Raw genomic sequence first — 15,124 nt, forward strand, 5'->3', positions numbered from 1 at the left:
AAGAGGAGGGGTAGTTTACTGGAAGATGGGGCGCTGCCGATGCCAACAGTAAGAAAGAGGGGAGCATTCCAGCAGCGGCATCCGGAGTGCAGGCTGCCAGTGTCGTAAGCCGGGATGGGTTGAGCATAGAGATTTCTGGAGGTGAGAGTGGGGGAATTTATTTATGCCTGCTTTCCTGAGTAGACGTCTTCCAGAAACAATCTACCAACCTGCCAGTGGTTAGCCTTCCTTGCCCCCATAAAGAAAAATTACTGTTTAAAAAATGGCAGTTGAGTTTAGAAAATAGACATTGTGTTGGGTTCTTTTTCTTTGAAGATATCAATGCATTGCCCAAATTGCATTTGACTTTATTTCACAGATAATGAAGCAATGTGTAAAGTGTGTGATACAGAAAGAGAGATGGGTTAAACAAACGTGTGATGCAGGCCAGATGTGGTGGCTCATGCCTGTAACTCCTAGCACTTTGGGAGGCTGAGGCCTGGTGGATCCCGAGATCAGGAGTTCAAGACCAGTCTGGCCAACATAGCAAAACCCCATCTCTACTAAAAATAGAAGAAATTAGGCGGGCGTGGTGGTGGGCACCTGTGATCCCAGCTACTCAGGAGGCTGGGGCAGGAGAATTGCTTGAACCCAGGAGGTGGAGGTTGCAGTGAGCCGAGATCACGCCATTGTACTCCAAACCAGGCGACAATGCAAGACTCCGTCTCAAAAAAAAAAAAAAAAAAAAAGGGGTGTGATGCTTATTGTTTTGTTGAGACAAAAATGCAGAGATATTGATTGTACAGCAAAACTAATAGTGTGGGTTGGACTTCAAATATGGGAGGTGGAGCATGGGTTATTCATTTTTTAGCAGGATCGTAGAATTTCAAGACTGAACTGGGTTTTCTGGTTTCATCTCCCTTCAGATGTGCAGACTTCCCCATGACATCCATGCCACTTGAGTGCTGGGCCTCCCTCACTCCCTCACCCTCTCACTCCCAGGCTTTTCATACCTGGCAGTGCTGACTGTGGCCATCCAGACCTGTGTGGAGGTGCAGCTTTCTCCAGCATATACCTGCTGCTCCTGGTTTGGCTGCAGGAGGCCATCAAGAACAAATTTAATCCCTTCTGACAGTCGTATTGAGGGACAAGACATCTACCCACTCCCTAGTCATCCTCTTCAGCCCATGCTCAACGCCTTCAGATTCTTCAGAGAGTCTCTGAAAATGTGATAATGAGGCTACTGGTCATTGCCAGTCATGCCTGTCCTAGTGCTTGCCATTACCAAAGTTGCTTTTTGCTTGCTTGTCTCTTTTTTCTCTCCCACTTCATCTCTTTTTCTGATGGACACACCTGCTAGCTCACCTGCCTGCAGTCTGTCTCTCTGCCCTCCTGCATGGTCCTCACCTCCCCAGCAAAGTCTCCCTGCTTTCCCCTCAAGGTCTCTTCTGTCCCCAGGGGCCTCCCACCTACCGTGCATCTCCCTCCCCCTGCTCCCGTTTACCCCCATTTCTTCATTTCTCCTCTTTTCCGTTCAAAGATGCGTGTAGGGTGGCTAGTCAAGAATTGCAGTGGAAGAGTGGTTTTTTTTTTTTTTTTTTTTTTTTTTTTGAGATGGGATCTCACTTCGTTGCCCAGGCTGAAGTGAGTGGCATGATCATGGCCCACTGCAGCCTTGACCTCCCCGGGCTCAGGTGATCCTCCCACCTCAGACTCCCAGGTAGCTGGGACTAGAGGTGACTGCCACCACGCCCAGCTAATTTTTTGTATTTTTTGTAGAGATGGAGTTTCACCATGTTGCCCAGGCTGGTCTCGAACTCCTGAGCTGAAGCAATCTGCCTATCTCTGCCTCCCAAAGCACTGGGATTATAGATGTGAGCCACTGCGCCCGACTGGGAGCTCCTTAAATTTGGTCCCCACATTTCTGGTTGTGGAGCCCAGGATCTCATTAGTTCTTGGCAGCTTTCTGACACAAGAGCCCTAAGGCTTGTTCAAAGCCCTTATTGCAAAAATTCCGTCTCCAACTCACCCACTTGGCCTGGTACATACTGCTCTTCATTGTATAGTTATTTTGGCTCCAAGAACAAAACACTGGATTCGTCCTTGTTTTATTTGACCTGCCATCTCTGTGTGTTATGCTTTGTCCACTCCCAATTTAGTCTCTGAGTCAGTTTGCCCTCCCTTTTAATTTTATGTCATCCATAGTCTTGAGCAAAGCATACCTTCTGTTTCTGTTAATCATGGAAACGTAATTGCTGAAATGGGATGGGAGAGGGACCTTATAAGCCATCTGGTTGAACTCCTTCATTTTGCAGACCAGGAAACAGAGTTCCAGAAAACAAAAGCTACTTGCTCAGCACGACCCAGCTATGGGCACCTACATAGAGCTAGGTTCAGAAACTGGGCTTCCTGTTGCTGGGAGGGTAACATCTGGTTTTGAAAATATTTGAATTCAAACCAAACCACAGTGGTTGTGTGTCCACTACCAGGAATTAACATTAAGTGTGAACAAAAAAAAAAGTGCTACCCTCTGACTTTGCTGATGGTATAATTGCTTATCATTTTAGGAGTAACTTTTAATATGGGGGAGATGCTAACTAAATTGTTAAGAACTGAGCTTGAATACAGTTAGAACCTAAGAGCAGAGCAGTCAGAGAAAGAACAGATAGTTCAGTTGTTTAATTTCTGCTCTGTTACCCCCGCATGGAAGCCAGAATCATATTGATAGAGATCTGTAGGAAACCCTCACATCCCATGTTTACCTGGGGCATGTCACTGCCTTGCTAAACCTTTCCCCAGATGTCCCAACAAGAAGCCAGCTGACTGACTCCAAGTTCCCCTCTGCGCGCCTGCCCAGAGCAGGAGGGGTGTATAAAGTGAGGTGGGAGGCCTGGCAGAAACACCGAAGTCCAGATCTGCTGAGCGTGCCTCCTCTGCTTGGCCCCTGGATGTGTATTTCTAGTGCCTGGTGCATGTGGCTCTCATGGCCTGGCATTGACTGATGATCAACTGGTCTGACAGTGGCTTGGGGTGAAGACGAGTGACCCCTTGGGATTAGTAACACGGTCTCCCCTCTTTCCCCAGGTTCTACCTACAGCGTCCTGTCCACCATGCCTTCAGACTCAGAAAGCAGCAGCTCCCTCAGCAGTGTGGGTGAGTACTGCCTTCTAGGGAGGACACCTGGTAGGCCAGGGGTCTGGGTGGAAGCCGAGACAGCCGGGGTTCATGGGAGAGGAAGCTGGTTCTCCCTTGTCAGATTACTCACAGGATCATCTTCTGTTGATTTCATTTACATTGTCTCCATCAGCAAAAACCCATTTCTGATGTTAGAAGGGAGGTGGGGAGGTGAGTGCTGGGAGGCACATGTTTTGCCATTGTTCACTTTGTCCAGGCACAGGGCTTCTAGGGGAGCCTGTTGTCCCACTATCCCCACCTCCACTCTACAGGCCTCGTAGTAACTCAGTGGCCACTGCCCAGGAGACTCACCCCTTTTGGAGTTTCCTTGGGGATAGGCATTGCCAGTCCACGCTGAATTGGATATGTTTCTCTGAACATGGGTTTCAGAAAGCCCATAAAATGAGGCCAGCCCTTCTCTGAGTTCACTGAAGTCCAGCAGGAAGGCCGCAGTAGTCTCAGCCTTCCCACACCTCTGTGACCCATTCCCTCTATTTTAGCACCTCTAGTGGGGTTTCTCATTGCCTGATCTGACTGTGATGGATGCAGACACCTTCAGTGGTGAGTTCCAGCGTATTTGAGCCTGAAGGACTCACAGAAGTCATCTACTCCGACTATTTTCTTTTCACCCTGCAGAGAGATGGGGAAACTGACATTCTGGGAGGGGAAGTCACATGCCTGAGATTCTAGGACTAGTCAGGACGGCTCTTTCGTATGTCAGTTCAAATCCTGAACACCTCCAGTGTGCCAGAGGTGGGGTTGGGCTGTAGTGGCGAATTAGGCAGATGTGGGCCCCACACTCCTGGATGTTAGGGTCTTTTGGTGGGAAACAGTTAAATAAGTAGCCGCAGTAAGGGAAGGCAGTGTGAAGGGAGGGAAGACAGTGACCAGCGGGGGAGTTCCATCTTAGTTTTCTGGGACTGCTATAATGAAGTGCCACAGACCAGGTGGCTTACACAGCAGAAATTGATTGTCTCACAGTTTTGGAGGACAGAAGCCCAAGATCAAAGTGTTAGTGAGGCCACGCGGGCTGAAGGTGCTAGGGAGGGATCTGTCCTGGGCCTCTCTCCTCGCTTCTGGTGGCTTGCTGGTAATCCTTGGTGCTCCTTGGTTTGCCAACATCACACTGATCTCTGCCTTTGTGTTCACATGATACTCTCCCTCCGTGTGTGTCTGTCTCCAAATTTCCCCTTTTAATAAGGATACTGGGCCGGGCGCGGTGTCTCAAGCCTGTAATCCCAGCACTTTGGGAGGCCGAGATGGGCGGATCACGAGGTCAGGAGATTGAGACCATCCTGGCTAACATGGTGAAACCCCGTCTCTACTAAAAAATACAAAAAACTAGCCGGGCGAGGTGGCGGGCGCCTGTAGTCCCAGCTACTCGGGAGGCTGAGGCAGGAGAATGGCGTGAACCCGGGAGGCGGAGCTTGCAGTGAGCTGAGATCCGGCCACTGCACTCCAGCCCGGGCGACAGAGCGAGACTCCGTCTCAAAAAAAAATAAAAAAAAAAAAAAAAAAATAAGGATACTCGTCAGATTGGCCTAGGAGCCTGCCTTACAGGTAGCAAGACCTCATCTTAAATTGATAATCTGTAAAGACTGTTTCACCATCAGCAATAACTGCTGTGCGCCTCTCAGGACTCCCCTTTTAGAATGCAGATGTGCCTCGGAAAGGTAATGCTTTGACCTTTCCAAATAAGGTTCACGTTCACATTTACTGGATTGGGACTTTAGCATCTTTTGGGGGGCCACAATTCCACCCATAAAAACACAGTTCCCCCTATAACCCTCATCCTGTTTAGGACTCAGGGCGGGCCCTTCTGGGACCGCAATTCAAAGCTCCTAACGGTATCCTATTACTTTGTTCTGCCTGCTTTTGGTGCCCGGAGACACATCAATGGAATGATGGGATTGTTGGAATTTGGAAGATAGGACTCACCCTTCAGGAAGTGCATGGAGTGGGACAGTCAGGATCTGTAGATGGGGAAGGTGAGGCTTTTTAAGGTGGACTGGCTAAGCCCTGAGCATACTCCTCTGACCTGTCTGGTTTTTCACCCTTCACCAGTATCTGTCTGACAGATCGCGATCAGCAAACTCATTCCCATCGGCATTTCAAGGGTTAAATCGTTACCTTTCCTAGGCACATGTGCATTCTAAAAGGGAATTCTAGAGATGGGTATTGCCTAACCCATAGCAATTACTGCTGATGGCGGAATTCCTAGCCTGAGTAGGAAGATATTTCTTGGGCAGCTGGACCCCAGCCTACTCTGGAAGAAGCGTCGTGGCCGTGACCCACCAGTTGGTTCTGCACTCACCTGAAGCTGGCTCAGTCCTTGCGATGGAGCCGTCAACAGTATCCCCATGCTCTTCCTGGGCATCACAGGCAGGCAGAGGGCAGGGCTCTGATGTGTTTCTTGGAGCAGGCTGGGTCTGTACTGTCTGTGTCTGGATATTTAATGCTGAAATAAGTGGCTGCATCCCTTCTGGGCAGAGCCTCTTGAGTTCACAGGGAACCGATTTTTGCTTCTCTTGCTTTTCTTCTTGAGGTTGCCATTGTCCTTTGGGTGCAGGCATCAGGGAACACCCACTCATACCAGCTTAACCAATCAGGAAATGTATGAGCTCCCATATGAGGCTGTGCTGAGGTCAGCCAGTACAGGGGGATGCAACTCTGTCCTCCTCTGTGCGTTGTCTTCCCACGGTCTCATGGCGGGGTGTCTGTAGCGGCAGCTCCAGCCATCACATCCAGACCTGACAGTGTCCGGGTCTGCAGTGTCCAGTATGGGCGCCACTAACCACAAGTGGCTACTTAAATTTAAATGAATTAAAATGAAATTTAAATGTCTAGTTTCTCAGGCAGATCCACCACATTCCAAGTGCTCTGTAGCCATCTGCGGTGAGTGGCAGAAGAAGGTGGGGTTTTTATGAGCAAAGGAACCTGTTCCAGAGTCCCTCAGTATGGCCTCCTCTCAGTGACCACAGTTGGCTGCTTGTTCGTGCCGAAACCAGTGGCTCACAAAGCCTGGTCCCTGGACCACGGGGACACTCATTAGAGATGCAGGTTTGAGCTTCGTCCCATTCCTGCTGCATCAGAAACTCTGAGGGTTTCTACAGCTTACTAGCCCTCCAGTTTGAGATGGACTGGCCCAACCTCATCTCTGGGAAGAGAACCGGAATGTCTGTACCAGGCTTGCACCAGTCCCTCGGGGCGGAATGCCTGGTGGGGCTGGCCCTGGGAGCACTCCAGCACCTGCCAGGGAGTTCCAGCTGGCTCAGCCACACCTGATGAGACGCAGAATTCTACAAGCACACACTGACTGCCCTGGCAGGAGGGGCCACTGGTAAGGTCACATGGTGATCTTAGGAACCTGAGGAAAGGCAAGAGCAAGATCCTTCTAAAAAAAAAATCACCTCCACTTTCCCATTTACATCTCCCTAAATGGAAATGGCTGGGAAAAGAATGGCAGGTTGTATTCGGCATGAGAGGAAATCGGAGGCTGAAGCCTTGGGCGTGTAGACAGCATTCTCTCAGGCGGTCTGTCCGGTCTCAGATCTCCAGCCTGGCCCTACTCTCAACTCACCTTTGCCAACAGCCTTGAGGGCGGCAGGTCTTTGTGCCAAGGCCTCCTCGGGCAGTTTTCATGGGTTTTCATCAGCTAAGCACACACAGCTTCCCTGAGGCCCTCCTCCCCCGCCTCCTGCGCCTGTTGTTGTGACCTGCCCCCGACCCTACCCTGTGGATCTGCCTGGGACTGCGCACTAGTTTCAGGCAATCAATACTGTTTTCCTCCCCATTCATCCTGACCTAATTTCTCAGTAGCCTTTTATTTCTCATCTTGGAAAACTGGGGAGGTTTTAAGGAGGAGAAGAGACATTCTTGGGCATCTCTTGTAAAGCGAGCCTTAAATTCCATGAAGATTGAAATAGCAGGAGATGTCTTACTAAATGGAGAGGTCTCCAGGCTTATTGGCAGGAGAAAGAGCTGGAGGGCTTCTCTCGTATCCCAGGGAAGATTCCTTGAAAGTGCTTCTGCTGGTTGACAGGGGAAGGTGGGGTGAGCCATCAGGGAAGTGGGGGCTGCCCACTGACGCCCTGTGACCTCTGATCCTTCATTCCTGGCCCAGACTTTTGGATCAGGGATAACTGTTTGCAAAGCCAATTTAACAGAGATGGGAATGCCTCCTCCTCGTGGGGCAGGTGTTTGGTACTTATAAGGATCGCGGTGAGCATGGCCCCTCATGTTATCACACTGCCAGGGAGACAGGTACTGTCTGGCACGACTGGCTGTTCTGCTCTGTGTAGAGCAGAAAGAAAGAAGTAACCCGGGAAGAAGCAGTTAGTTCTGATGAGGTGAATCAGAGAAAGTTTCCTGGAGGAAGTGGCCCTTGAGTTGGGCCTTCTAGGAAAGGTGCTCTGGACTCAGACGCAGCTGGGAAGTAGCTGGCCATGGCTGCTTATGGTGGTTTGGGTTCTGAAAAGCAGACCCTGAGTCAAGGGTTCGAAAGCAAGTCTTTGATCTGGCTGGAGATCTGGGGCCTGGACTTGCAGCAATGGAATCTAACCTCCTTTCACTCCAAGCTGGGGAAACACTGATCTGGAGTCACGTACTCATTGACTAAGGAGGAGTGTCCCCCTTTGGCCTTCATTGTTGATGACATCAATGGGGGATTCCTTTAAAGGCAGTGGCTGCTGGATAGCCAGTAAAACAAGGGAGAAATAAGTCCATTCTGGCCAGCAAATGCAACTTTGGCCGGGAACAGAGGTTCTCAAACTGTACCAGGCATCAGAATCACCCGGAGGGCTTTTACAACACGGAGTGCTGCAGGGACTTACTGCCAGGGTTTCTGATTCAGTGGGTCCAGGTGGGACCTGAAATTTTGCCTAGCAGGTTCTCTAGTGAAACTTAGGTGCTTTAAGAAGCACTCGTTCACCCCAGGCAAGGCCTGGGTCTTTCCTGGACGGCTGTGGGTGTCCTGAGTTGTAGGTGAGGATGACTTGGTGCTCTGATGACTGTGCTCTGCCACTGCTTTGCCTCTCCCTGGTAGCCAGGGCCTGGAAGTGGCTAGGAATTTTACCTGGACATCTCTCTGGCTCCTGGAAGCACAGGCCTACAGGGCCTAGAAGCAAAGATGAGACCTGCCCAGCTGTAAGACCAAGGAGGCGCCTCCAGGGTCAGTGGGAGCATGACAGTGAGGGAGCCCAGGACAAAGGGTGGCAGCTGAGAAATCCACCTACCCGCCAGTCCATTTGCTGAGCCTCGGTGGTAGTGACAGTAGCAGCCAGGGCAACTGACACAAGGAGCTGAGGATTCCTGTGATGGGGACACTCCCTTCTGTCCTCCTTCTTACACCCAGGTCAGAAGGAGGCTGGCTGCCCCGAGGTCTTCATGGCTGGAGACTGTGATGGGTTGTGTTGGCATGGCTCTGAGCCCCTTCCTTCTGTCCTGTTTCCTTCTCTCCTTTCTCCAGCTTCCTTCTAAGCCAGGCTGCGTCTTGCTGTTGCCTCCTTTATAAAATGGGGATGAAAAGAGCAGCCACCAGCTGCTCTTTGTCCACCATCCAGAGCCTGTTCCTGGTCTGGTGTCTTCCTCTTTTGGGCCATTTTAGTCCAAACCAAATCCTTTACCTCTGAAATCTGATCCTGAACACAAAAGGAAAAGGAAAATCTGCCTCCTTCTCCAGGGGTTGCCAGACTTGGGTAAGGAAAGCCTGAGGTCATGGGAGAGTTGACAGCTTTGCTTTTGAGTCCAGAAGAACAACTGTACAAGGTTAGAACTGCATTGGAAGCTTTTGTTGACAGCTACTTTGGAGGCTTTTGTTGACAACCCAGCTTGATGTTAGTTTTTGTTTTGCCTGTTTTTAAAAAGTTTACTGTAAATAACCACAGTGACAGCAGAGGAGGTTAGTCCTCATCTCTTTACCTGTCAACATCACTCGTAGGATGATGGCTGCATTCAGGGCATCACAGTTTGGTTTTCTTAAAAAAAAAATGTTGTGAGGCTGGGTGTGGTTGCTCACACCTATAATCCCAGCACTTCAGGAGGCCAAGGTAGGAGGATGGCTTGAGCCCAGGAGTTTGGGACCAGCCTGGGCAACATAGTGGGGCCCTGTTGCTACAAAAAGTAAAATAATAATAATTAGCCAGGCATGGTAGCACACCCCTGTAGTCCCAGCTGCTTGGGAGGCTGAGGTGGGAGGATTGCTTGAGCCCAGGAGGTCGAGGTTGCAGTGAGTCATGATTGTGCCACTGCACTCCAACCTGGGTGACAGAGCAAGACCCTGTCTCAAAAAAAATTTTGTTTTGTTAAGGTTATGTTCATTGAGATATAATTTACATACACTAAAGTGTATTTTTTTAAAGTATACAGTTCAAGTTTTGACAAATAGTCATGCAACCATTGCTACTTTTAAGATGCAGAACACTTCCTTCTGTATCTTAAAAATTCCCTCTGCACCTTTGCAGTCTGCCCTTTTCCCCACCCTCAGTCCCTGGCAGCCACTCATCTCTTTTCTGTTCCTGTAGTGTTGCCCTTCCCAGAATGTCATATCAGTGGTCGTGTGGTCTGTACCTTTTAGAGTTGGGCTTCTTTTGCTTAACGCAGGGCACTCCAGCTTCCCCCACACCCTGCGTGCATCCACAGTTGTATCATTCATCGCTTTTCATTGCTGAGTAATACTCCATCATAAGGACATAACACCGTTGTTTATTCATTCCCTAGCTGCTCTGAACAGCTGTGTGCTGGTTTTTGTATGCACATAAATTCTCATTTCTCCTGGGTAAAATACCTAAGCATGGGATTGCTGGGTGGTATGGCAATTGCATGTTTAGCTTTATAAGAAACTGTCAAACTGTTTTCTGAAGTGGCTGCATGACTTTGTATTCCCATCAGCAGTGTTTGAGAATTCCAGTTTTGAGAATCCAGCTGTATCCTTGCCAGCATTTGGTGGCACTGCTTTTTATTTTGGCCATTCTGATGGGCATATGGTGGTAAAGGAACTTCATGGTTGTCTTCAAATGCTTACAGGTCTATTGCATACAAGAAATCCAGTTGTTCCTTGTGGGCTTTAGGGGTTAGATCAAGGGTCAGTGGAGGGAATATCCAGAGACAGATTAATTCAGTAGAGGGCATCATTTTAGGGGGAGAGATAAGATGGGTGCGGCTGGGAAGTAGTGAGCTCCTTCACTGTGGAGTTTGGTCTTAGTGGCCATTTGAGGGATCCTGACAACCATTTGTATGGTAGGGCTGCATCATTTTCAGAATATCTGTCAACCTCTAGATGCAAGTAAAAAGACAAAAACTTCAGTTGAATGGGGATCGAGAGGATTTTCTGCAACCCTTGCTGTTCTTTTGGAACTTCTGGGTGTAGCACATCTTGAGATTGGTCATGAGGTCCCCTGTGGCCCTCCTTGGCCCTCCTCAGCCCCCAACTACAAAAGGCCAGAGGCATGGGCTGCACTTTCTGCTGGGTCAGAGAGCCTGCTGTGTGATGGATCTCGGGTCTGGTTGACCTTACTTTCTGTATATGTCCTGTATGCTCAAGCCTTTGGGCCAGGAGAAATGGAACAGGAATCCTTCCCTATTAGGAGGCAGTATTGTGGGGGTGGTTGAGGTGCTGGCTCTGATGTCAGATCTGAGTCTGCATGGGAATCCCATTTTCCTAGCCATGTAGTCTTTCTGGACGTGATTCTCGAGGAGCGATCCTAGCACTACACCCGTAGGGAGCTGCGGAGATTAATGAGTTGAAGGTGGAGTGTCTTTAGCACAGAACCCAGTGCTTGGGCAGTGCTTGGCACATGTCATTGCTACTTTATCTGTGTGGCCAGCCACCCCCAGGTCCTCATGGCTGTAGACTGAGACGTCTGGAGACAGAGATGGGAAGCGTTGGGATGGTTCTGAGCCCTTCCTTCTGTCCTGCTGCCTCCTCTCCTCTCTCCAGCTTCCTCGAAAGTCAGGGCTGCATCTTTCTGTTGCCTCATTTACAAAATGGGGATGAAATTCAAAATTTCTTATCTTCCCAAAGGCAGGTTACTGGGCCTGATGATGCTTTTCTGTTGTGAAACTGAACATTTGATGTTTCTCTACTATTTCTTGAACTTGATTATAGCATATAATAGCCATTCTGAAAGTGTGGCCTAATGTCCCTGAGGTCCTTTCAGAGGGCTCGTGAGGTGAGACTGTTTTCATAATGATACTAGGAGGCCACTGGTCTTTTATGTTCTCATCCTCACATGGGTGTAGAGTCCAGTTTTCTAAAGGTTCCATCCTGGGTGTGTGACATTACACAGAGATGAGACTCTAGCTGTCTCTGTGAAGCTGGATGTTAAACAGCCTGTGTAACAAAATGCAAAGCAATGGCACTCTTCCTGCTGCATTGTTTTGTTTTGTAATGGAAAGGGTGGTTAATGTCCCATAAAAAATCTTATGTGAATATACAATGGAGTTTTGACTTTTTAAAAAATAAGTAAATATTTAAAAATTCTTCTTGGTTTTGATTTCTAGTCTTGTAAATTTTATTAGACATAACGTCTATGAACAAAAGCTCTTCAGAGTGTCAGATAAATATAGCGGTCCTAAGATCCAAAAATGTGCAAGCTTTGAGGTTAATACCTTGGTTTCTAGGATCATTTAGAGGTCCATATTCCATACCTCTGTGACCTGGACACACTATTTAACCTTGGTAAGCTTGTGTTTCCCGATGTGCAAAATGAGGATAACAGTGATATCTACCTTATGAGGATTGAACGGGATAATGTATGAAAAGCATTTCAAAAACTGCCAGGCATGGCCGGGTGTGGTGCCTCACTGTAATCCCAGCACTTTGGAAGGCTGAGGTGGGCGGATCACCTGAGGTCAGGAGTTTGAGACCAGCCTGGCCAACGTGGTGAAACTCCATCTCTACTAAATATAAAAAATCAGCTGGGCATGGTGGCACATGCCTGTAATCCCAACTACTCTGGAGGCTGAGGCAGGAGAATCGCTTGAACCCAGGAGGTGGAGGTTGCAGTGAGTCGAGATTGCACCACTGCACTCCAGCCTGGGCAACAAGAGTGAAACTCTGTCTCAAAAAAACAAAAACAGAACAACAACAAAAAACAAAACCTGCCAGGCTTGAAGTGCATGTTACTGATGGTTGTTATTTGGGAGGCAGCAAGGCATGAGGGTGAAGCACATGTGCTTCAAATCCAGACTGCCTGGGCACTTGAGTCAACGACCTAACCTTGCTGGGCCTCAGTTTCTCACCTGTGAAATGGGGATGATGTTATCAGTACACACCTGTGAGGTTGTTGCGACGGTGAAATCAATGCTTGGAACATAACCTCCCCCTGGGCTTGGTTAGAGGTTGAGTAGCAGGCACATTCAAAGGAAGCCCCACTTGTTGGAGAGTCAGGTAGGTTATAGTCAGTCAGATGACTCAGCACCATCACCCACCTGACCCGCAAAACTGTTGGGGGCAGCAGTGAAGCTGAGGGTCTCTTGGCGGAAAGGTGTAGGAAGGCTTCTGAAGCTGTAGAGGAGACCCCTTTGGGGAGGGGAGATGCTGACCCCTGGCCTCACCTCCAAAGAATATTTTGACCACAAAGGTGTGGCCTGGAGCACAGAAATCCTGGTTGTCATGGTACTGGTGGCTTTTAAACACAATCTGTGTTGCTTAATGACAGGGACACATTCTGAGAAATGCGTTGTCATTTGGTAATTTAGTCATTGTGTAAACATGAGTGTGCTTACACAAACTTAGATGGTATCTACCCCATACCTAGGTTACATGATATGGCCTGTTGTTCCTAGGCTGCAAACCTGTGCAGCATGGTACTGTACTGGCTACGGTAGGCAGTTGTAACACAATGGTAAGTATTTGTGTGTCTATACATAGAAAACAAAAGGTGCAGCAAAAGTACAGAATAAAAGATAAAAAATGGTCCAGCTGTACAGGGCACTTACATGAATGGAGCTTGCAGGACCTGAAGTTGTTCTGGGTGAGTCAGTGAGTGAGTGAGGAGAGAATGTGAGGGCATAGGACATGACTGTACACTGCTGTAAGCTTTGTAAACACTGTACACTTAGGCTGTATTCAACTTATAGAAAATATTTTTCCTTCTTCAATAGTAAACTATAGCGTGCTGTAACTTTTTTACTTTGTAAACTTTATATATATATTTTTAACTTTTTGACTGTTTTGTAATAGCACTTAGCTTAAAACACAAACACATTGGGCCAGGTGTGGTGGCTCATGCCTGTAATCCGAGCACTTTGGAAACCCAAGGCAGGTGGATCCCTTGAGCTCAGAAGTTTGAGACTAGCCTGGGCGACATGGCAAAACCCTGTCTGTACAAAAAAATTAGTTGGGCGTGGTGGCACATGCCTGTAGTCCCGGCTACTTGGGAGGCTGAGGTGGGAGGATCGCTTGAGCCCAGGAGGCAGAGGTTGCAGTGAGCCGAGATTGTGCCACTGTATCTTATTTTATAGGCTTTTTCTATTTTAAAAATTTTAAATTATTTTTGTACTTTTAAAACTTTTTTTGTTAAAAACTAAGACACAAATACATTAATATATTAGCCTAGGGCTACAGAGGGTCAGAATCAGCAAGACGTCATTAGGTGACAGGAATTTTTCACCTCTATCGTAATCTTTTAATTTATTTTTTTAGAGACAAATTCTTGCTCTGTCACCCAGGCTGGAATGCAGTAGAGTGATCTCGGCTCACTACAGCCTTGACCTCCTGGGCTCAGCCTCCCAAGTAGCTGTGACTCTAGGCACGTGCCACCACACCCAGCTAATTTTTTTGTATTTTTTGTTAGAGACTGGGTTTCGCCATGTTGGCCAGGCTGGTCTCAAACTCCTGAGCCCAAGGGATCTGCCTGCCTTGGCCTCCCAAAGTGCTTGGATTACAGGCATGAGCCACCACTCTTGGCTAAGATTTTTGTATTTTTTTGTAGAGATGTGGTTTAATCTTTTTTTTTTTTTTTAAACACTTATTTCTTTTGTTTCTAACTCTATTATAATCTTATGGGACCACTGTCCTACATGTGGTCCATCATTGACTGAAACGTCTTTTGGCACATGACTGTCCTGCATTTCAGGGGATGCTGGAGTCAGGTGGTTGGGGTTCCACAACCAAAAAACACTGAAAAGTGCAGCGCTGGGAGTTGAGGCTCCCCCTCCCACAGTGGTCTGGCTTGTCATGCCTGGCGCTGAGCTCCCTATCCTCCCTGGCCCTTCTGGAAGGCCCCAAGCCACAGCTTTTGTCTTGGGGGACTCTTGGTTTGCATGAACATTTGGCCAACAAGGATCAGTGGGACATGGGTGGTCAGGACGGCACAGAGAGTCAGAAGACCTGTCATGTCCTATGCCCTTTGTGCGTTGTGGGTCCACTGCAGAACAAACACTGTGTCCCCTGACATGAGTCAGCCTGCCAGATCCCATCCACAAATTGGATGTTTGCTGTGAGCTCCTCTGACCTCACCAAGGGTCTCTAGGGTTGGTTGAGGTATCAGGTAGACATATTGACAGGGTTCAATATAAAAGCACCATGGATTAGTCTCTTCTCCTGGGATGAGGTGCTTTCTTCCTAGAAATGGATTTGGATCTTGTCAGAGGTGGTGGTGGCAGCGGTGGCTGTTGCCTGCTAGGAGCATAAGGTGTGGGGCTCCCTGCAGGACACTCAGTCCTAGGGTGGGTGATGAGGGCTAGTGAGGGTTAAGTAGCCTGGAGGCATCAGGACCAACTTGAATGGCGTCACACTGACCTAAGCTGGGAGCCAGCAGCCCTCCTTTTAGCCTGCACGCCTGGGCTGGTTGGGCAGGTCTGTCAGGTGGGTGGATGGCTTGCAAAAAGGGAGCCGTGCAGTGTCCAGCCCTGGTTGAGGAGGGTGGGGACATGACCCTTGGGCCCCAGCTGCCCTGGTCCTTAATAGCGTCACTGGATTTCAGGTGTGCCTTCCTCCTCGAGCCGTGCCTTCCACTCTCCTCAGGGC

General features: G+C 48.7%; 1 protein-coding gene across 6 annotated transcripts in view; it reads left to right on the top strand.

The window, feature by feature from the left end:
* Positions 1 to 15,124, top strand: part of DLG5 (discs large MAGUK scaffold protein 5) — a 148,804-nt gene that overhangs the window by 66,907 nt on the left and 66,773 nt on the right. For 5 of the 6 annotated variants that reach the window (XM_015456126.3, XM_074001713.1, XM_005565351.3 and 2 more), the window contains exon 2: positions 3,064 to 3,132. The exons of the other annotated variant lie outside the window; for it this stretch is intronic. In XM_015456126.3, the coding sequence (XP_015311612.1) occupies positions 3,090 to 3,132 (43 nt within the window). In that variant the 5' untranslated portion in view covers positions 3,064 to 3,089. The remainder of the gene's footprint in view (positions 1 to 3,063; positions 3,133 to 15,124) is intronic. 6 annotated transcript variants of the gene reach the window in all.

The sequence above is a fragment of the Macaca fascicularis genome, chromosome 9 (assembly GCF_037993035.2).
Source record: "Macaca fascicularis isolate 582-1 chromosome 9, T2T-MFA8v1.1".
NCBI lineage: Eukaryota > Metazoa > Chordata > Mammalia > Primates > Cercopithecidae > Macaca > Macaca fascicularis.